The 15,702-nt window shown below is 54.4% G+C and overlaps 2 protein-coding genes across 6 annotated transcripts in view; one reads left to right on the forward strand and one right to left on the reverse strand.

Annotated features, from left to right (window-relative positions):
* Positions 1-1,572: 1,572 nt before the first annotated feature.
* Positions 1,573-6,801, forward strand: EMP3 (epithelial membrane protein 3). 2 transcript variants are annotated; one of them, XM_021711749.1, is made up of 6 exons: positions 1,779-1,806; positions 2,199-2,256; positions 2,744-2,836; positions 3,054-3,156; positions 4,483-4,623; positions 6,537-6,801. In XM_021711749.1, the coding sequence occupies exons 3-6, from the start codon at positions 2,759-2,761 to the stop codon at positions 6,704-6,706; spliced, it is 492 nt and encodes a 163-aa protein (XP_021567424.1). In that variant the 5' UTR covers positions 1,779-1,806; positions 2,199-2,256; positions 2,744-2,758; the 3' UTR covers positions 6,707-6,801. The 2 variants fall into 2 exon arrangements, with proteins under 2 accessions (XP_008054985.1, XP_021567424.1); XM_008056794.2 differs by lacking the exon at positions 2,199-2,256 and having other exon boundaries at positions 1,573-1,802.
* An 875-nt stretch (positions 6,802-7,676) lies between these two features.
* Positions 7,677-15,702, reverse strand: part of TMEM143 (transmembrane protein 143) — a 28,870-nt gene continuing 20,844 nt past the window's right edge. For 2 of the 4 annotated variants that reach the window (XM_008056816.2, XM_008056805.2), the window contains 3 exons: positions 14,425-14,704; positions 9,203-9,392; positions 7,677-8,738 (listed from right to left, as the gene is read on the reverse strand). In XM_008056816.2, the coding sequence (XP_008055007.1) occupies positions 8,497-8,738; positions 9,203-9,392; positions 14,425-14,704 (712 nt within the window). In that variant the 3' untranslated portion in view covers positions 7,677-8,496. The remainder of the gene's footprint in view (positions 8,739-9,202; positions 9,393-14,424; positions 14,705-15,702) is intronic. The other 2 variants (XM_021711734.1, XM_008056811.2) reach the window with 2 other exon arrangements.

Genomic DNA, 15,702 nt, shown 5'->3' on the forward strand with positions numbered 1-15,702 from the left:
GATTTGGAGTCTCACTATTTGTTGCCCAGGCTGGAGTGCAGTGGCACACTCACGGCCACCGAGCCTGGGACCTGCTAGGCTTAGGCGATCCTTCTGCCTCAGCCTTCCAAGTAGCCGGAACTACTGATGCACACCACCATGTCCGGCTAGTTTTTTGTGGTTTATTGTAGAGATGAGGTCTCACCAAGCTGTCCAGGCTGGTCTCGAACCCCCCACTCAAGACAATCCTCTTCCGTCTCGGCCTCCCAAAATGCTGGGATTACAGGCTGAGCCACCATGCTGGCCTATTTTCTTCATTATTAATTCCTGGTTCATAGTAGATGTTCAATAAATGTTTGGTGAAAGAAGAAATGAACGGGTTAGACATGATAGTGTACTGGAATTACCTTATTCATTCAGAATAAGTATCAGAATTATAATTGGTATTAGTATACTGCCAGCATTATTATACCCACTACATAGACTAGAAGCTCGGAGAGGTGAAATAATTGGCCCAAAGTCACCAAGCCAGGAAATGGTGTCACTGGAATTTTTTTTTTTTTTTTTTTTTTTTCAGAGTCTCACTCTGTCACCCAGGCTGGAGTGCAGTAACACACCCACGGCCACCGCAGCCTCTACTTTCTGGGCTCAAGCTATCCTTCTGCCTCAGCCTTCCAAGTAGTTGGAACTACAGGCACACACCACCACGCCCAGCTAATTTTTTTATTTATTGTAGAGGCAAGGTCTCGCCATGTTGCCCAGGCTGGTCTCAAACCCCTGGGCTCAGGCAATCTTCTCACTTCCACCTCCCAAAGTGCTGGGATTACAGACATGAGGCATCGTGCCCCACAGCACTGGATTTTTACCTTCCACCTCCTGCCCACTTTCAGAATTCCACACTTTTTACTTTTTTCTTTTTTTTGGGTTTTGGTCATCCAGGCTGGAATGGAGTGGATCACAGCCACCACAACCACGACCTCCTGGACTCAGGCGATCCTTCCGCCTCAGCTCCCTGTGTAGCTGGGTCTACAGACGCACACCAACACCACCACATTAGCCTAAATTTTTGATTTTTTGGTAGAGACAACGTCTCACTATGTTGCCCAGGCTGGTCTCGATCTCCTGGGCTTCAAGTAATCTTACCGTCTCAGCCTCCCAAAGTGCTGGGATTACAGGTGTGAGTCGCCGCCACCAGCAAGTTTCACACATTTAATCTCCCATCCCCTGACCTCCACCATGGAGTGAGTCAACTCCGCTAGCCCCACAACCAATCCCTGCCGCAGGAATCTGGCCTCCTCCCTCAGAGCAGACACCGGTCCCGGGACAAGACCCGGAGACTCAAGGGCCCGAGAATCGGGCCCTCCCACCCCTGAGGCTTGCCCCACCCCAGAGCCCCATTCCAAGGACTTCTCACTTATCTCAGCCCTGGAAGGGAGCCCCAGAAGACGACTGCCGGGGGCATTGGGTGGGGGCCCAGAGAAAGAGGAACCCGAGGGCCTGAGCACTCCCACTGGCAGTGGACCTCAGCTGGGTGCGGTGTGGGTGGGTAAAAAAGGGGCAGTATATATTGGGAGGAACAGAGAAAGAGAAACAGAAGAAAGGGAGAAGGAGGTCCAGGCAGTGAGGGCAGGAGAGAGCGACAAGAGGCTGGAGACCGCGCGCAGAGAAAAAGGGCTGCGGGATTGGAGGGGAGAGCGAGGGAGGGAAGAAGGCGGCGAGGGAGGCGGGGGCCTGGGCAGGGTGGAAGGAGGGAGGAGAAGGGCGGGGCGCGGAGGCCCGAGCTAGGGACGAGACTCCGACTCGGACTTTTTTCGCGGCTGTCGGTAAGTTTCCAGTCCGTTATTCAGGCTGGGATTTCTTTCTTTGATTTACTTGGGAATGCAGCAGTTTGGGAAGGACACCCCCAGGCTGGGAGAGACCCCCTTTCCACCCCCGGCCCCCACGGAAACCCTTGCAATTTAAGAAGCGATCTCTTAGCACTTGGGGTGGGGATTCGGGAAGGGGTGGGGCCGGACTAGATTTTGGGGTCCCAGCAGAGCCGCCCACTGGAAAACTTTCTGCAACAAAACGAAGGGTGTCTATTCGCCTCTGAGGATTTTGAGATCCGGGCTTTCCACGCGAACACCCCGGGTCTGGGGAATCTCCAGGTCCCCCGTTTCTGGACACTGAGGGATCGTGGGAGGCTGATTCCTTCGAAGGCCTGTTTCCTCCACCAACAGTCCCAATCCATCTCCTCCAGAAGATGTCCAGCAGGCTCCAGGCCGGCAGCAGGGTGGGGTAGGGACCTCGTGGACACAGCCAGGGGCTGGGGTTTCCCTGGTGTTCGGAGGCAGGGGAGTGAGATGAGTCACCCGATGACTCACCCGGTCCCCCTCCTCCACCCACCCCAAGAGAGGACTGGTGTGAGTCGGGGATGCCGGTCGCTGGGGGCATCTCCGAGTTCCTGATAAATCGGCAAGAAGTGTCAACTTGAATTTTCGTTATCTGCCCAGAGTCAGAGCAAGGAGAGAGGAGCCACATTGCTAGTCCTACTCACTCCAGGACCTCAAGAGTCCATCCCTGACCCTCTCCAGCCCCCGAGGAACACAGAAACCCAGGCCCCAGCCTCCTCCTCCTTGAGGGATCCAGGAGTTCAGGCCCCCAACCCCCTCCTCCCTCAGACCCAGGCGTCCGGACCCCAGCCCCGCCTCCCTCAGGATTAGGGTATCTCACCTGTCTCTGAGCCAACCTCTTGAGACTCCATCTCTTTCTGCCCCCTCCTCAGTCCTCCACCGCAGCCATGTCGCTCCTCCTGCTGGTGGTCTCTGCCCTCCACATCCTCATTCTCATCCTGCTTTTCGTGGCCACTTTGGACAAGGTAAGCCTGCTGGTGCACGGGGGCCTTGCCACGCCCCTCCTCTGGCGTCACCCAGCCCCGCCCCTCTCCCCAGCATCCACCCTTGGAGCTCTACCTCGGAGGCCTCCCTCCTGATCTTTCCCCTGACCCCACCCCACCTTTCCCATTGAATCCAAGCTCTCCCCAGTTCCGCCCTTTTCCTAACCCTTCCCTTCCCTTGTGTCGCTGTCCCTTCTAGTCCTGGTGGACTCTCCCTGGGAAGGAGTCCCTGAATCTCTGGTACGACTGCACGTGGAACAACGAAACCAAAACGTGGGCCTGCAGTAATGTCAGCGAGAATGGTGAGGGGTGAGAGCGAGGGGCGCCGTACTGGGCTACAAAGGGGAGGGGAGCCCCAAGAGTCCTCATAGTACCAAGGAATGGGAACCCCCCCCACCCAAAGTTTGAGTGGGCGGGGTCCGGACCTGAGTGGCCCAGTGCTTAGGCTGACGCCTGTCCCGCCTATCAGGATGTAGTGGGCAGTATGCTCCTGTTCTAAAGAGTATGGGTGGCTCACACCTGTAATACCAGCACTTTGGGAGGCTAGGGCAGGAGGATTGCTTGAGCCTGGGAGTTTGAGACCAGTCTGGACAACATAGTGAGACCTAGTCTCTACAAAAAATTTAAAATATGAAAAATAAAAATAAAGAGGATGGGCTAAAGGCCTCCCCCACAATTCAGAACGGGTGAAGGGCACATGCTATAGGTTTATGGAATGCATAAACCTATAGAAAGCTCCCAAGATTCTGAGAAGGTAAGACTGTGTTTCCAAAGTTCTAAGGAGATGGAGCTGGTGTTCTGAATGACTACATGGGACCAATTCCTCTAAGTTCTGAGGAAGTGGGGGAGGGGTCGGGACATCTGAGTTCTAAAGGGATAGCGCTGCACCGGTCTAAAGCTCCAAGTGAGGCTGGACACTGTGTCTTGTGCCTGTAATCCCAGCACTTTGAGAGGCCAAGACAGGAGGATCACTTAAGCCCAGGAGTTCGAGACCAGCCTAGGAAACATAGTGAAACCTCATCTCTACAGAAAATTAAAAAGAAAAAAAAAGAAAAAGATGAACCAGGCGTGTGGCATGTGCCTGTAGTCCCAGCTACTCAGGAGGCTGAGGTGGGAGGATCGCCTGAGCCCCGGAGGTTGAGGCTGCTGTGTGCTGTGATTGTGCCACTGCACTCCAGCCTGGGCAACAAGCAAAACCCCGTCTCTAAAAATTAATTAAGTTCCAGCTGAAAGTTGTTATGGTTTTCCTTAAGAGTAAATTAAGCAGTCTGCTCTCACCACTTCCATTCAATGTTTTATTAAAGGTAGCCAATGCAACAAGGCAAGAAAAAAATAAATAAAAGGCATGGGAAAGGAATTAGTTTTTTGTTTTTGTTTTTTTAAGTCTCTATTCCCAGTAAATGTGTTGATTTAGAAAATCCTCAAAATTCTGGAAAGCAACTACTAGGACTGAAAAGGGAATTCAGCAAGATCACAGGGCTCAAGGTCACTATGTGATACTCCTAAGTATCTAAACTCCTATGGCTCTACGTGGGGCAGGGGAGGGGAGAAGGGACACAGGCTGAGCAAGCAGGAGGAGCTGGAACTCTGGCCCCACTGTGATCCCCACCTCTCCGCCCTCACTGCAGGCTGGCTGAAGGCGGTGCAGGTCCTCATGGTGCTCTCCCTCATCCTCTGCTGTCTATCCTTCATCCTGTTCATGTTCCAGCTCTACACCATGCGGCGAGGAGGTCTCTTCTATGCTACTGGGCTCTGCCAACTTTGCACCAGTGAGAACTGTGCCCCCACCCCCGGGGAATTGGAGGGAGGGAAAGGGTGTGTGTGTCAGGATGCTGGGAGCCTTGAAAATTGACACCTGGGCAAGGAAATTCATTTTCAGTTGTGCACCATAGCTCACACCTGTAATCCCAGCACTTTGGGAGACCAAGACAGGAGGATTGCTTGAGGCCAAGAGTTCAAGACCAGCCTAGGCAACACAGCATGACCTTGTCTCTACAAAAAAAAAAAATCGAACTATTAGCCGGGTGTACTGGCATGTGCTTTTAGTCCCAGGTACTTGGGAGGCTGAGGAGGGAGGATCTCCTGAATCCAAGAGGTCAAGATTGCGGTGAGCTGTGATTGTGCCACTGCACTCCAGCCTGAGCAACAGAATGAGATCCAACCCCCCCCCAAAAAAAAAAAAAAACAAGAAAGAGAAGCTTTCAACAGCCCAATGTCTCTGGAGGTGCCTCCACAGACTACTTCTCTGCCCCCAGGGACTGATGGGAGTTGTAGTTTTCAGTGACTAAATGGTGGTTGTAGTGTGTGCCTTTCAGTCATGGGGGAACTGGCAAACTGGCAATGGGAAACTTAGGGATTCAGGGAGTCAGGGCTGGGGAGGAGGGTATAGGTAAAGAATTTGGGTCCCAGGGATGATGCAAGGGGAAGGGGGAGGTAGCTAGTTAATACCCCAGAAGAAAGCTCTGAATCATAATAGTAATGGTATTTACATCAGCCATCTGCTATTTCCTGTGTACCTACTATGCATCAGACACGTCAGGTAGTTTTGTTTACTTATACATTTTTTGACTTTAGGTGCAAAGGGCTAAGTTAATCATAGTCCTCGGTTTGGGGAATATTATAAGGGAGGACTCCCCAAACCCCAGAATTTATTTATAAAAAATTGTGCATTCTTGCGTATTTAAACTTCAGTCACCTTAAAAGTACTCCCCATTTGATGCAATATCGAGACACTTTTTCCATTGCTCAAAGCAGCCTTTGAACTCATCAGTTTTGATGCCTTTTAGTGCTTCTGCTGTTTGGTTTTTTGTTGTTGTTTGTTTCACCTCTTCCACATCAGCAAAAAATTTCCCTTTGAGAACTTTTTTCCTCTGGAGAAACAAAAAATAAGTCGCTCCGGGTGACATGGGGTGAATAGGGAGAGTGGGGGACAGTGGTCATGCTACTTTTGGTCAGCACGGTGTGGACAGGTGCGTTGTCATGATGGAAGAACCAGTCACCTTATGTGCCAAAATTCGGGACGTTTCTTCTGCAAATCGTGATGTAGCCCTCCCAAAACTTCCAGCTAAAAATTTTGATTAACCATTTGATCCAAAAGAACAAATTCCGAGTGTATTACTGGAGCTCACCCTACAAAAGATAATTCCGGGTTTTGGGGGGGTCCCCTCGTATCTTTCTAAGTTCCCGCAAAGCCCCTCTCTGTTTTATTAATTCACTAGTGCGTGTTTGGCTTGTAGAGAAACACTCAAAAATATCCCTTGGGTGGATGATAGATCGATAGCTAGATAACAGATTGATAGAGGATAGATTGATGGGTAAGTGATAAATGATAGATAATAGGTGACAGATTGATAGGTAGATAGGTGATAGATAATTGATTGATTGATGATAGGTAGATGATAGATAATGGATGGATACATGATAGATGCTTGATAGATGGTAGATGGATAGATAGATGATAGATAATTACTGCCCCATTTCATGGAGGAGCAAATGGGACCCAGGGGTTAAATAAGGCGCCATGCCCACTCTTGCAGTAGCTCGGTCGCGCGGCCCTGGGGAGAGAGCCGCACTCCCAAGCAGGACGGCGCCGGCCGCCCACCCGGCTGCCAATCCGCCCGGCGAGCTGTTGGGAAACGCAGTCCTCTCGGGCGCCGCGTGATGCGTGGTCCGTCTTCCGCAGGCGTGGCGGTGTTCACCGGGGCCCTGATCTACGCTATCCACGTGGAGGAGATCTTGGCCAAGCACCCGCGAGGGGGCAGTTTCGGTTACTGCTTCGCGCTGGCCTGGGTGGCCTTCCCCCTCGCCCTGGTCAGCGGCATCGTCTACATCCACCTGCGGAAGCGGGAGTGAGCGCCGCTTGCCCTGGCGCCCGCCCGCTCCCGCCCCTCGGAATCGCCCCTCAGCCCCCGCGCGTCCTCCAGAAAATAAAACCGTTTAACCGCGGGGCTCTGCCTTTATCTCTTTCCTTCCAGGCTGCGCATGCCTGACCTCTCCTGGACCCGTGAGTGGCTCCACCACCAGCCACCGCCCTCAATGCCCATCTCCCAGCCCCCAGCGCCTTCCTCCCCTGGACACTGGAGCCCGGCATCCCAGGCGTCGTTTCTCTCCCATAGACCCGAGAGCCTGGGCCTCCCCTCTCAGGCCCCAGGAGCCCCCTGAGCCTAGACAGACCTCCAGACGCTTCTGGGAAAGTACCAGGAGTCTGGGTCCCAGAAAATCCTGTTGGGATCAGGAGTCCAAAGTGCCCAGTTCTCTCTCCTTGCCCACGGTTCTGTCACTCTCTTTCTCTCTGGGACAGGGGCATGGTGTGTTTCCAGACTGCGGATCTCTTTTTTATTTTCCTCTAACATTCCCTCTGGGAAGAGTGCTTTCTTTTTCCCTCTTGGAAACCCTCCTCCCCTCTCTCTCCAAAGACTGTCTCTAGCCTACATGAAACCTTCGTAAAAATTAGAAGGCATCTCCCTCCTCCTAGCTGACCCAGTTCCATGCCAGGACACACATGGGGCACGGCCGGATTTTACACCTCCAGGCTGTGTGCCTTTGTGCAGCGAACAATCTGCACCACCGCACATGGCTGCCCTGTCTCCTCTGTTCATGAGGCCCTGGTTCCTCTCTTCAGGAATCAGATTCTTCTAAGATTCTCTTTTGTCACCCTGTCAGTCTTTGTTTCAACAACCATGAACCCAACCTCTCTCTAGGACTACAGTTTTCTCTGCCTGGGACACATCTACACGCATAAATATCCCAAGACCCCGAGTCCCTTCTTTTCAGGATTCTGATGCCTTCCTTCCCTCCAACTCCTGCAGCCACCCGACTCATCCAGATTTATTAAATACGATTTATTCCTTTGGGAGAGGGGACGGGAGAAATTGAAAAACCAATAAATATTGCACAGGCCACTGGCGGCGGGAGATCCAGACCGAGGTAGTTTCTGTAGAAGGGGAGAGGGACCCGGGCAAGGAAGGCACCTGAGGTTGTTGGGAGCCCGGGTGGGATCAAGCCTTGGGGTGAGGATGGTCTCTGGTTCCTGCAAACCCACGGCTTTCTACCTAGCACGAGGTTCCCAACCCCTTCGGCCTGGTCACCCTGATCGGCAGTTGACCAGATGGCCCTCCATCTAAGCAGCAGCAGGTGATAGAAAGATCAGGCTTTCTTTAGAAATTCTGATTGGTAGCTTCCCCGCAGCGACAACTGGCTGCTCAAGGTTGACGGTGCCCAGCAGCTGTCATTGGCTGTTTGCCAGGAGGCAGGGCTAAACGGCCTTGGTGCACACGACGGGCAACTTGCCTGGAGCAGGCTAAAAAGACAATGATATATAGCCTCGGGAGAGCATAGCTTTAACCACCCTACCTGGTAGTTTACAGACGCCAGAGCTAAGCAGCCGCTACTGGCTCCTCAGTCAAACCGCGTTTGGACGTTTACAGGGAGGGCGGGACTAAGAAATGGGCTAGAAGCAGAGCTAGATAGCCGATTGGCTGTTCACCAGAGAGGCCGGGACCTAGCGACTGCTGGCTGCTGCGACTGGCTGCTTCGCTTAAGCACATGGCGTTGCAAAAAAAAGATTGCCGGTCAGTGATTGGAATTTGAAGTGCAAAAGTATCGTAACAGTAATTGACAGTTTGTCGTGGAGGAGGCGGGGCTTAGGTACTAGCCGGGTGGCCGGACGGGGCTGGGTTGTCACTGCTGGTTGTGGCCTGAGAGGGCTTGGAAGTGATTGTAGTCAACGAGCCTAGTTTGGGGAAACCCGGGGGTGGGTACAGCCCCATACTGGGGGTCAGGGCTTGCAGGTGGGCCAGGGCCCGAGTTCCGTTGAAGGCCACCTCACAGCCTGACTGGGCCAGGATCCAGTTCTCCACCTCCAACTGGAGCCACCGGGAGGTCTCTGCAGGGGGAGAGCAGGTGTTGTGAGGTCAGATTAAGATCAGGAAGGACTGGGAGGGGCCAGCGAGGAGGGGGACAGGGCAAAGAATAGGGAGGGCGAGGGTTTGGAAGAAGGGGGGAGGGGGAATGTGAGAAGCCCGGGGGAGGGGTGTGAGACAAGGCTTAGTCTGGGGCTCTCAGAGGGTGGGGGATCCTGTAGGAAAGGGATCAGACATAGGGAGTGGACAAGGGCCTCTCTAGGGAGAGTGTGGGCTCAGGTAGAGAAGGGAGTGCGGAGAGACAGGCGTGTCCTGGATCCAGGACCCTCATCCAAGCTGAGGTCGGGAGAGGGAGGTAACACCAGGGACCAAGATGGGAATCTGGATTCCGAGATGCCGTCTGGCGAGGGCCGGGGTCTCCTCGCACATCAGGGAACTGGGGGTGCGGATGGTGTCTCGCGGGGGCGGGTCCCGGGCTGCGTCCTACCTTGGGGCGGGCCGCGCGCGCCCCCCGGCCGCCGGGCCAGGAAGCTGTGCGCCAGCAGCGCCTCCTTGGTGTGCTCGTCCTGCGCGCGCAAGGCCAGGGCGCTGAGCAGCTCCGAGTTGTTGGACGTGCTGCGGTAGTAGAGCATGTGCGCCAGCTCCAGCGCCTGCGCGCTGCGCCGCTGCCCGAACATCTGCAGACCGGACGGCGCCGCGCTCAGCTCGGACCCGCCCATACGCCCGGGTCCCTGTCCCTCCCTCCCGCTGGCGCGGCCTTCCCGGCTTGGGGGGGCGGCTGTGGAAAAACGCTACTTCTCGGCCTTCCCATATCTCTTCAGTGTGAGTCCGGGGCTGGAGTCCGGGGATCTGTATATTTTTTTTGTCTCACTCTGTCAGCCAGGCTGGAGTGCGGTGACACAATCAAGGCTCGCCGCGGTCTCGACCTCCTGGGCTCAGGGTGATCCTTCAGCCTCAGCCTCCCCAGCAGCTGAGACTACAGGTGCGCGCCACCATGCTCCGTTACTTTTTTTTTTTTTTTTTTTGTAGAGACAAGGTCTCGCTATGTTGCCCAGGCTGGTCGCCAACTCCAGACCTCAAGCGATCCTCCCACCTCGTCCTCCCAAAGTGCTGGGATTACAAGCATAAACCACCACCGTGCCCGGCCAGGGAAATCTGTATTTTTCACACACACAGTCTCTTTCCCGTGGTTCTAAGGCCCCAGTTGGATAGGAAAACTCGGTTTTTAGCAACAGCTGTACTGCTTTGCTCATTTGAGTCACGTATGGATGGATTTGCTCAAAGATTTCCAGATGATACAAGTTTTAGCCTTGGACGATTTTGTCACAGTAAATTTTCACTGTTTAGAGACACACTAAAGTATTCACAGATAAGTCTAGGATTTGCTTCCAAACGACCCAATGGTGGGAAGCAGGAATCTTTAGGCAAATCCGATCAGCTATTGCTAATTATTGATGCTGGGTGCTAGCTACATAGGAGTTTATGGTACTATTCTATTTCTGTATTTGTTTGAGCGTTTCTGTAATGAAAAAAAGGTTTAAAACATTAAACTGTAAAGAGAAGAGAGAGAAGACTGTTGGGGGATGGGGCTGGTGTGGGGGAGGGGCAGGTGTGGGACCTGACTGGCTGTTAGCTGCCCCCTTCCCCATGCTTGGTTCCCTCCCTGCTTAGACCCCTTTTCCCATCCTTGGCATCTCTGAGGAGGAGATGTTAGAGCCCAGCGGATGCCCTCCGGGCTCACACTGAAAATCCATGCCCAGAACCTCCATTCATCCCAAAATGAGTTCAGGCTGCTAGATGCTGTGGTGGGCAGGCCCAAGCACCTACCCCAACCATGCCTCCACCGGCTGCAAGCTGGGACTCAGACCTCAGTCCTCAGGCAGCACCGTCGGTAAAATGAGGTGGATGCCGGGAGGGTGCTGGAAGTCAGGACCTGGTTCCAAAGACATTTGGGACAGAGCCTGGGCCCTCAAAAGCACTCACCAAACATTGCTACCAGGGAATCTTCATCCACACCCTGTGCCGGGCGCCCATAGAGTGTTGCCCGTCTTACATTGAGGCCTGGGGTGAAATGCCTCTGAAGTCAACCCACCCCAGAAAAAACACTGAAACAGCCTGCACGGTATCAATGACACAGTTGTGTGTGGACTGTACCCTCTTTTTCAAGCCCTGCACAGTCAGTTTATGTTTCTGCGTTGGAACGAATGGCCATTTCTTTGGTGGAAGGCAAGACGCAGGAACAGCGTGCTTTAGTGACTATCTGGTATGAAAGACACATTAGGCCGGGCTCAGTGGCTCAGCCTGAAATCCCACGCTTTGGGAGGCCGAGGTGAGTGAATTGCCTGAATCTGCAGGTTCAAGACCCGCCTGGGCAACTTGGCGAGACCTCGTCTCTACAATAAATCAAAAAATTAGCCGGGCGTGGTAGCGCGCACCTTCCAGCTACTTGGAAGGCTGAGGCGGAAGGATCGCTGGCGCCCAGCAGGTCGAGGCTGCGGTGGCTGGGAGCGGCCACTGCACTCCAGTCTGGGCGACTGAGTGAGACTCCAACTCAAAAAAAAAATAAAAGACACATTAAGTTTTGTGTCTGAGTCTGCCAAGCGTGTGAAGCTGAGTTCTCCTAGTTAAAGGAGCAGGTCTCCATGGCACAGAGATAAAGCCGGACATCTCCCTGGAGAGCTACCACCTGGATGGTCCCTTCAGTGCTCAGCACGGCCCCCACTGGGCACAGTATATCCCCAGGCCCACTTGTTCCTCCTCCCTGGGAGCTATGTCTGGGGCGGCCCCACCATCTACTCAATCACAGGCCAGACCCCTGGCACTGTCCTCGCTCCCTCCTCTCCAGCCTGTCTACTGTCCCCTGACTTTCTCTGCCCATCCCCTCCTCTCCAGCCCCACGGCTCAGCCCTGGTTCAGGCTCTATCCTCCCCTGCCCGGTGCATGGCCACAGCCTCAGCCTCCCTTCTGCAGTCTGTCCTTACACAGCTCCAGAGCTGGCCCTGCCTCTCCCCTGCTCACAGCCCTCCCTTGGCTCCCGGGCACACTCAAGCATCCCTGACCCTTGGCCTAGAAGGTGAGGCCCTCTTGCTCACCTCCTGCTGGCCCCTCTGAATGCAGCCCACAGGGAGCAAGCCAGCTCACCCTGAACAGGCCCTGCTCTTTCAGGCCTCTGGACCTGGAACAAGCCAAGTCACCTGGAGCGTTCTTAGAAGGTGGACATCCACATCCCCTCCCGGTTGGGGGCGGGCAGTGCATCCTCAGGCTCCTGAAGGGTCCGCAGTTACCTTTTAGGCCCCGACTGTGTGCATGGGAGTCCCATACCTCTCCTTCAGGGCAGGATGGGCTGAGGCATCTCTGGGGTGCAGGTTCAACAGCCCACCCCAGGCCACCCCACCAGCCTAATCTGTGCTGGGCTGCAGGGACCCACAGTGAAGCCTGGGGTGTGGTAGAGCCCACAGGGGCACTCCACCAGCCTGGGGCATCCAGGAAGGCTTCTTGGAGCAGGCGGCCTCAGACATGAGGGGGAAGAGTGCACAGGGGCTACCCAGCCCAAGGAAGGGGTAAGGACATTTCAGTCCAAGGCAACAAACAGAATATGCAGAGACAGCCAGTGAGGAGGTGCAGGGCCCAAGGACAGGGGAGGTGTCACAAGGGCTGTGTCTGATAAGGCTGGGGAAGCAGGGACCCCAGGGTCCCCAGGCCAGGCCATGAGCAGGGGAGGGGCAGGAGTGTGCAGGGGAGGGCAGGATCTAGTGGGGGATGCGCTGGAGGGGACCAGCTGGAGGCTGGGAAGATGCAGTCACCAGACCCAAAGACTCCGGTGCAGGAAGGGTGGGCTGGTGACCGAGGCATGGGGGGCAGGGTCTAGCCAGTGTCTGGGGTACAGCAGACCCCCACAGATGGGGAACTGGGGAGGAGAAGGAGGTGGCGGTGAGTGGGGGGACAGTAACAAGCTGAGTATGGCCTGAGAGGTGGTAAAGGCCCTCGCTGCCCTCAGGCTTCCCTCTCCCCTGCGCCCTGGACTCCAGCCCCATGAGACACAAACGCCAAGCTGTGCTCGGGCCCTTCTCCACCAGGCTCAGCCCTCCCTTTCAAAGCTTCCCTTGAATCCGCTGAGTCCTGCCCCCTCCGGGCCCTCCTGCTGGCCCAGCATCCCAGCACCCTCTCAGCCAGCGCAGCCTGGCTATTATCTGCGGGATTTATTACCAGTCTTCCCAAGAGCCTGTCAGAATGGTTGAAAACAGCTTGAAAACCAATGAGCCAGCAGGTGAACGGCCGGCCACAACAGACGCCTCCTGCCGGGCTGCACTCCTGCTGCCAACCCTGGGGAGAACCAGTAAAAGGCAGCCCCTGGGGGCTGATGGAGGCGTGAGACAGGGCATGCTGTTTGGCAAGCAGAGCATAAGTTGGGCGTCAGCCCCCACCTTCCCCCTCAGCCATGAATCCTTGGATGGTGAACAACCTGTGCAACTGTTCGAGGCAGCCCTGCGCCCACATGTAGCAAAATCAGAAAGGGAATTTGTTCAAAATATAGTTTCCTGGGCCCCAGTCCCAGAGTTTCCGATTCAGTCCATTAGGGCTGGAGCCCAAGAGGCTGCATTTATAAGCCAGCTCCCCCAGCGATAATGATACCCAGTCGGGATAGGGACTCAGGGAACAAAAAGCCCAATGAGTAATGATAATAATCATCATCACGGTAATAGCTAATTCTCATGGAGTACTTCCTGCACCACGTGCGAGGCCTGTTCTCAGCACTGTATGCATATTAATTCATTTACTCCCTAGAACGACCTTGTGAGGTTCTATCATCATCCTCACTTTGCAGATTCTGGAGCTGAGGCACAGAGAGGTTAAGCAATGTGCTCAAGATCACACAGCTAGGAAACAGCAGCAGAGTCAGATTCAAATCCAGGCAGTCCAGTTCCGAACCATGCGCCCTTCATATCACTAAAGGGCCTCTGAAGCCCATGCTTGGCAGATGGCTGTCAGCGCCCATGGAGCATCCATCCGAGACAGGCACTGTGCCCAGCGCTTCTCACGGACCCACTCATTCTATGCTCACAGTCCTACAAGGCAGATCTCACTGTCATCCCACCTTCCTGATGAAGAAAATGAGGTTTGAAAGGATTGAGAAATCCCAAGGTGTGCTGAGTAAATGAGGTAGGGAAGGAAAAAAGGAAGAAAGGGAGGAGTTAGGGAGGGAGGAAGGAAGGGAAGGAGAAAAGGAAGAGAGGGAAGAAGAAAAGAAGGGAGGCAAAGAAAGGAGGGAGGGAGAGAGAAAGAAATGAAGAAAGGGAAGGGCCAGGCACTTGGCTCACGCCTGTAATCCCAGCACTTTGGGAGGTCAAGGGCCCTAGAAGTTCGAGACCAGCCCAGGCAACATAGGGAGGCCTTGTCTCTACAGAAAAAAACAACAAAAAATTAGCCAGGCATGGTGGCACAAATGTAGTCCCAGCTACTTGGGAGGCTGAGGCAGAAGGATCACCTGAACCCAGGAGGTCGAGGCTGCAATGAGCTGTGATCGTGCCACTGCACTCCAGGCCCTGGAGTGAGACCCCAACTCAAAAAAGAAGAGGAGAGGGAGGGAGGGAAAAAGGAAGGAAGAAAGGAGAGGGAATGACGGAGAGAGGGAGGGAGGGAAGACAGACAGCACAACATGGAATAAACACAGAGGTGGCCTGACCCGGGAGGCAGGGGGTGCACACTCACCTTGGAGGCCCTCAGGCCCATGAAGATGGCAAAGAGCAGCAGCAGCAGGGAGGTGGCCACCTTGAGGTCGGTGAGCACCACCATGCCCACATTGACGAAGAACACCAAGCCCGAGACTGCCAGCGTGAGGTTGAGCAGGGCACGCTGCAGGGTGGGCGTTCGCACCTTCAGCTCGGGCAGCAGCTGTTCCAGGCCCTCCAGCGGCGTGTCCTTGAAGCTCTTCAGCACCAGGTGCCCTCGCTTTGTCCGAGCTGCCAGCACCACCCGCTTAAAGTATCTCCTGGAAGAGAGAAACGAGGCGCCCTGGGGTCAGGACCACCCTGGGGAGCCCCTCTAGCCCTAGATGCTCTCTTGGGCTCCAAGTCACAACCATCTCAAAGCCACCTAGTTATGGTGGGGAAGACATCAGAAACAAGTTGTATCCAGCAGCAGGGGACCAGGAAAGCAGTGCAGACCCTGTTAGTAGACATGTAGCTGTTCCTCAGATCCTGGCTGCACCACTTCTTCAGAATGGGAGCCTCCCTCTCTAAGCCTCAGTTTTCCCTTTTTTTACTTTTATTTTTTTTGACTCAGAGTCTCACTCTGTCGCCCAGGCTGGAGTGCAGTGGCACGCTCACCACCACCGCAGCCCCAACCTGCTGGGCTCAGGCGATCCTTCTGCCTCGGCCTTCCAAGTAGATGGAACTACAGGCGTGCGCCACCATGCCCAACTATTTTTTTTATTTATTATAGACATGAGGTCTTGCCAAGTTGCCCATGCTGGTCTCAAACCCATGAGCTCAGGCAATCTTCTCACCTCAGTCTCACAAAGCGCTGGGATTACAGGCGTGAGCCACTGTGCCGGGCCCCCTTTTTTTCTTTTTTGAGTCAGGGTCTCACTCCGTTGCCCAGGATAGAGTGCAAAGGCATGATCACAGCTCATCACAGCCTCGACCTCCTGGGCCCAAGCCATCCTCCCTCTTCAGCTTCCCTAGCAGCTGGGAGTACAGGCACGTGCCACCACACCCAACTTATTTTTTAAATTTTTGTAGAGACAAAGTCTCACTATGTTGCCTAGGCTGGCCTCAAACTCTTGGGCGCAAGAGTCCTCCTGCCTTGGCCTCCCAAAGTGCTGGGATTATAGGCAAGAGCAACTATGTCCAGCCTCATTTTTCCTTATTTGGAAAATGGGAAGAACTGTCCCTATGTTTTCTCTGCCCCTGGAACTATAGTACTCACTTTCCCTCTGGAAGAAAGAGCAGCATTTGGATAATTCTTGTCTCTCCATTTCTCAACTTC

The sequence above is a fragment of the Carlito syrichta genome, unplaced genomic scaffold, assembly GCF_000164805.1.
Source record: "Carlito syrichta isolate Samal-C Ts95f unplaced genomic scaffold, Tarsius_syrichta-2.0.1 Scaffold85413, whole genome shotgun sequence".
Classification (NCBI taxonomy): domain Eukaryota; kingdom Metazoa; phylum Chordata; class Mammalia; order Primates; family Tarsiidae; genus Carlito; species Carlito syrichta.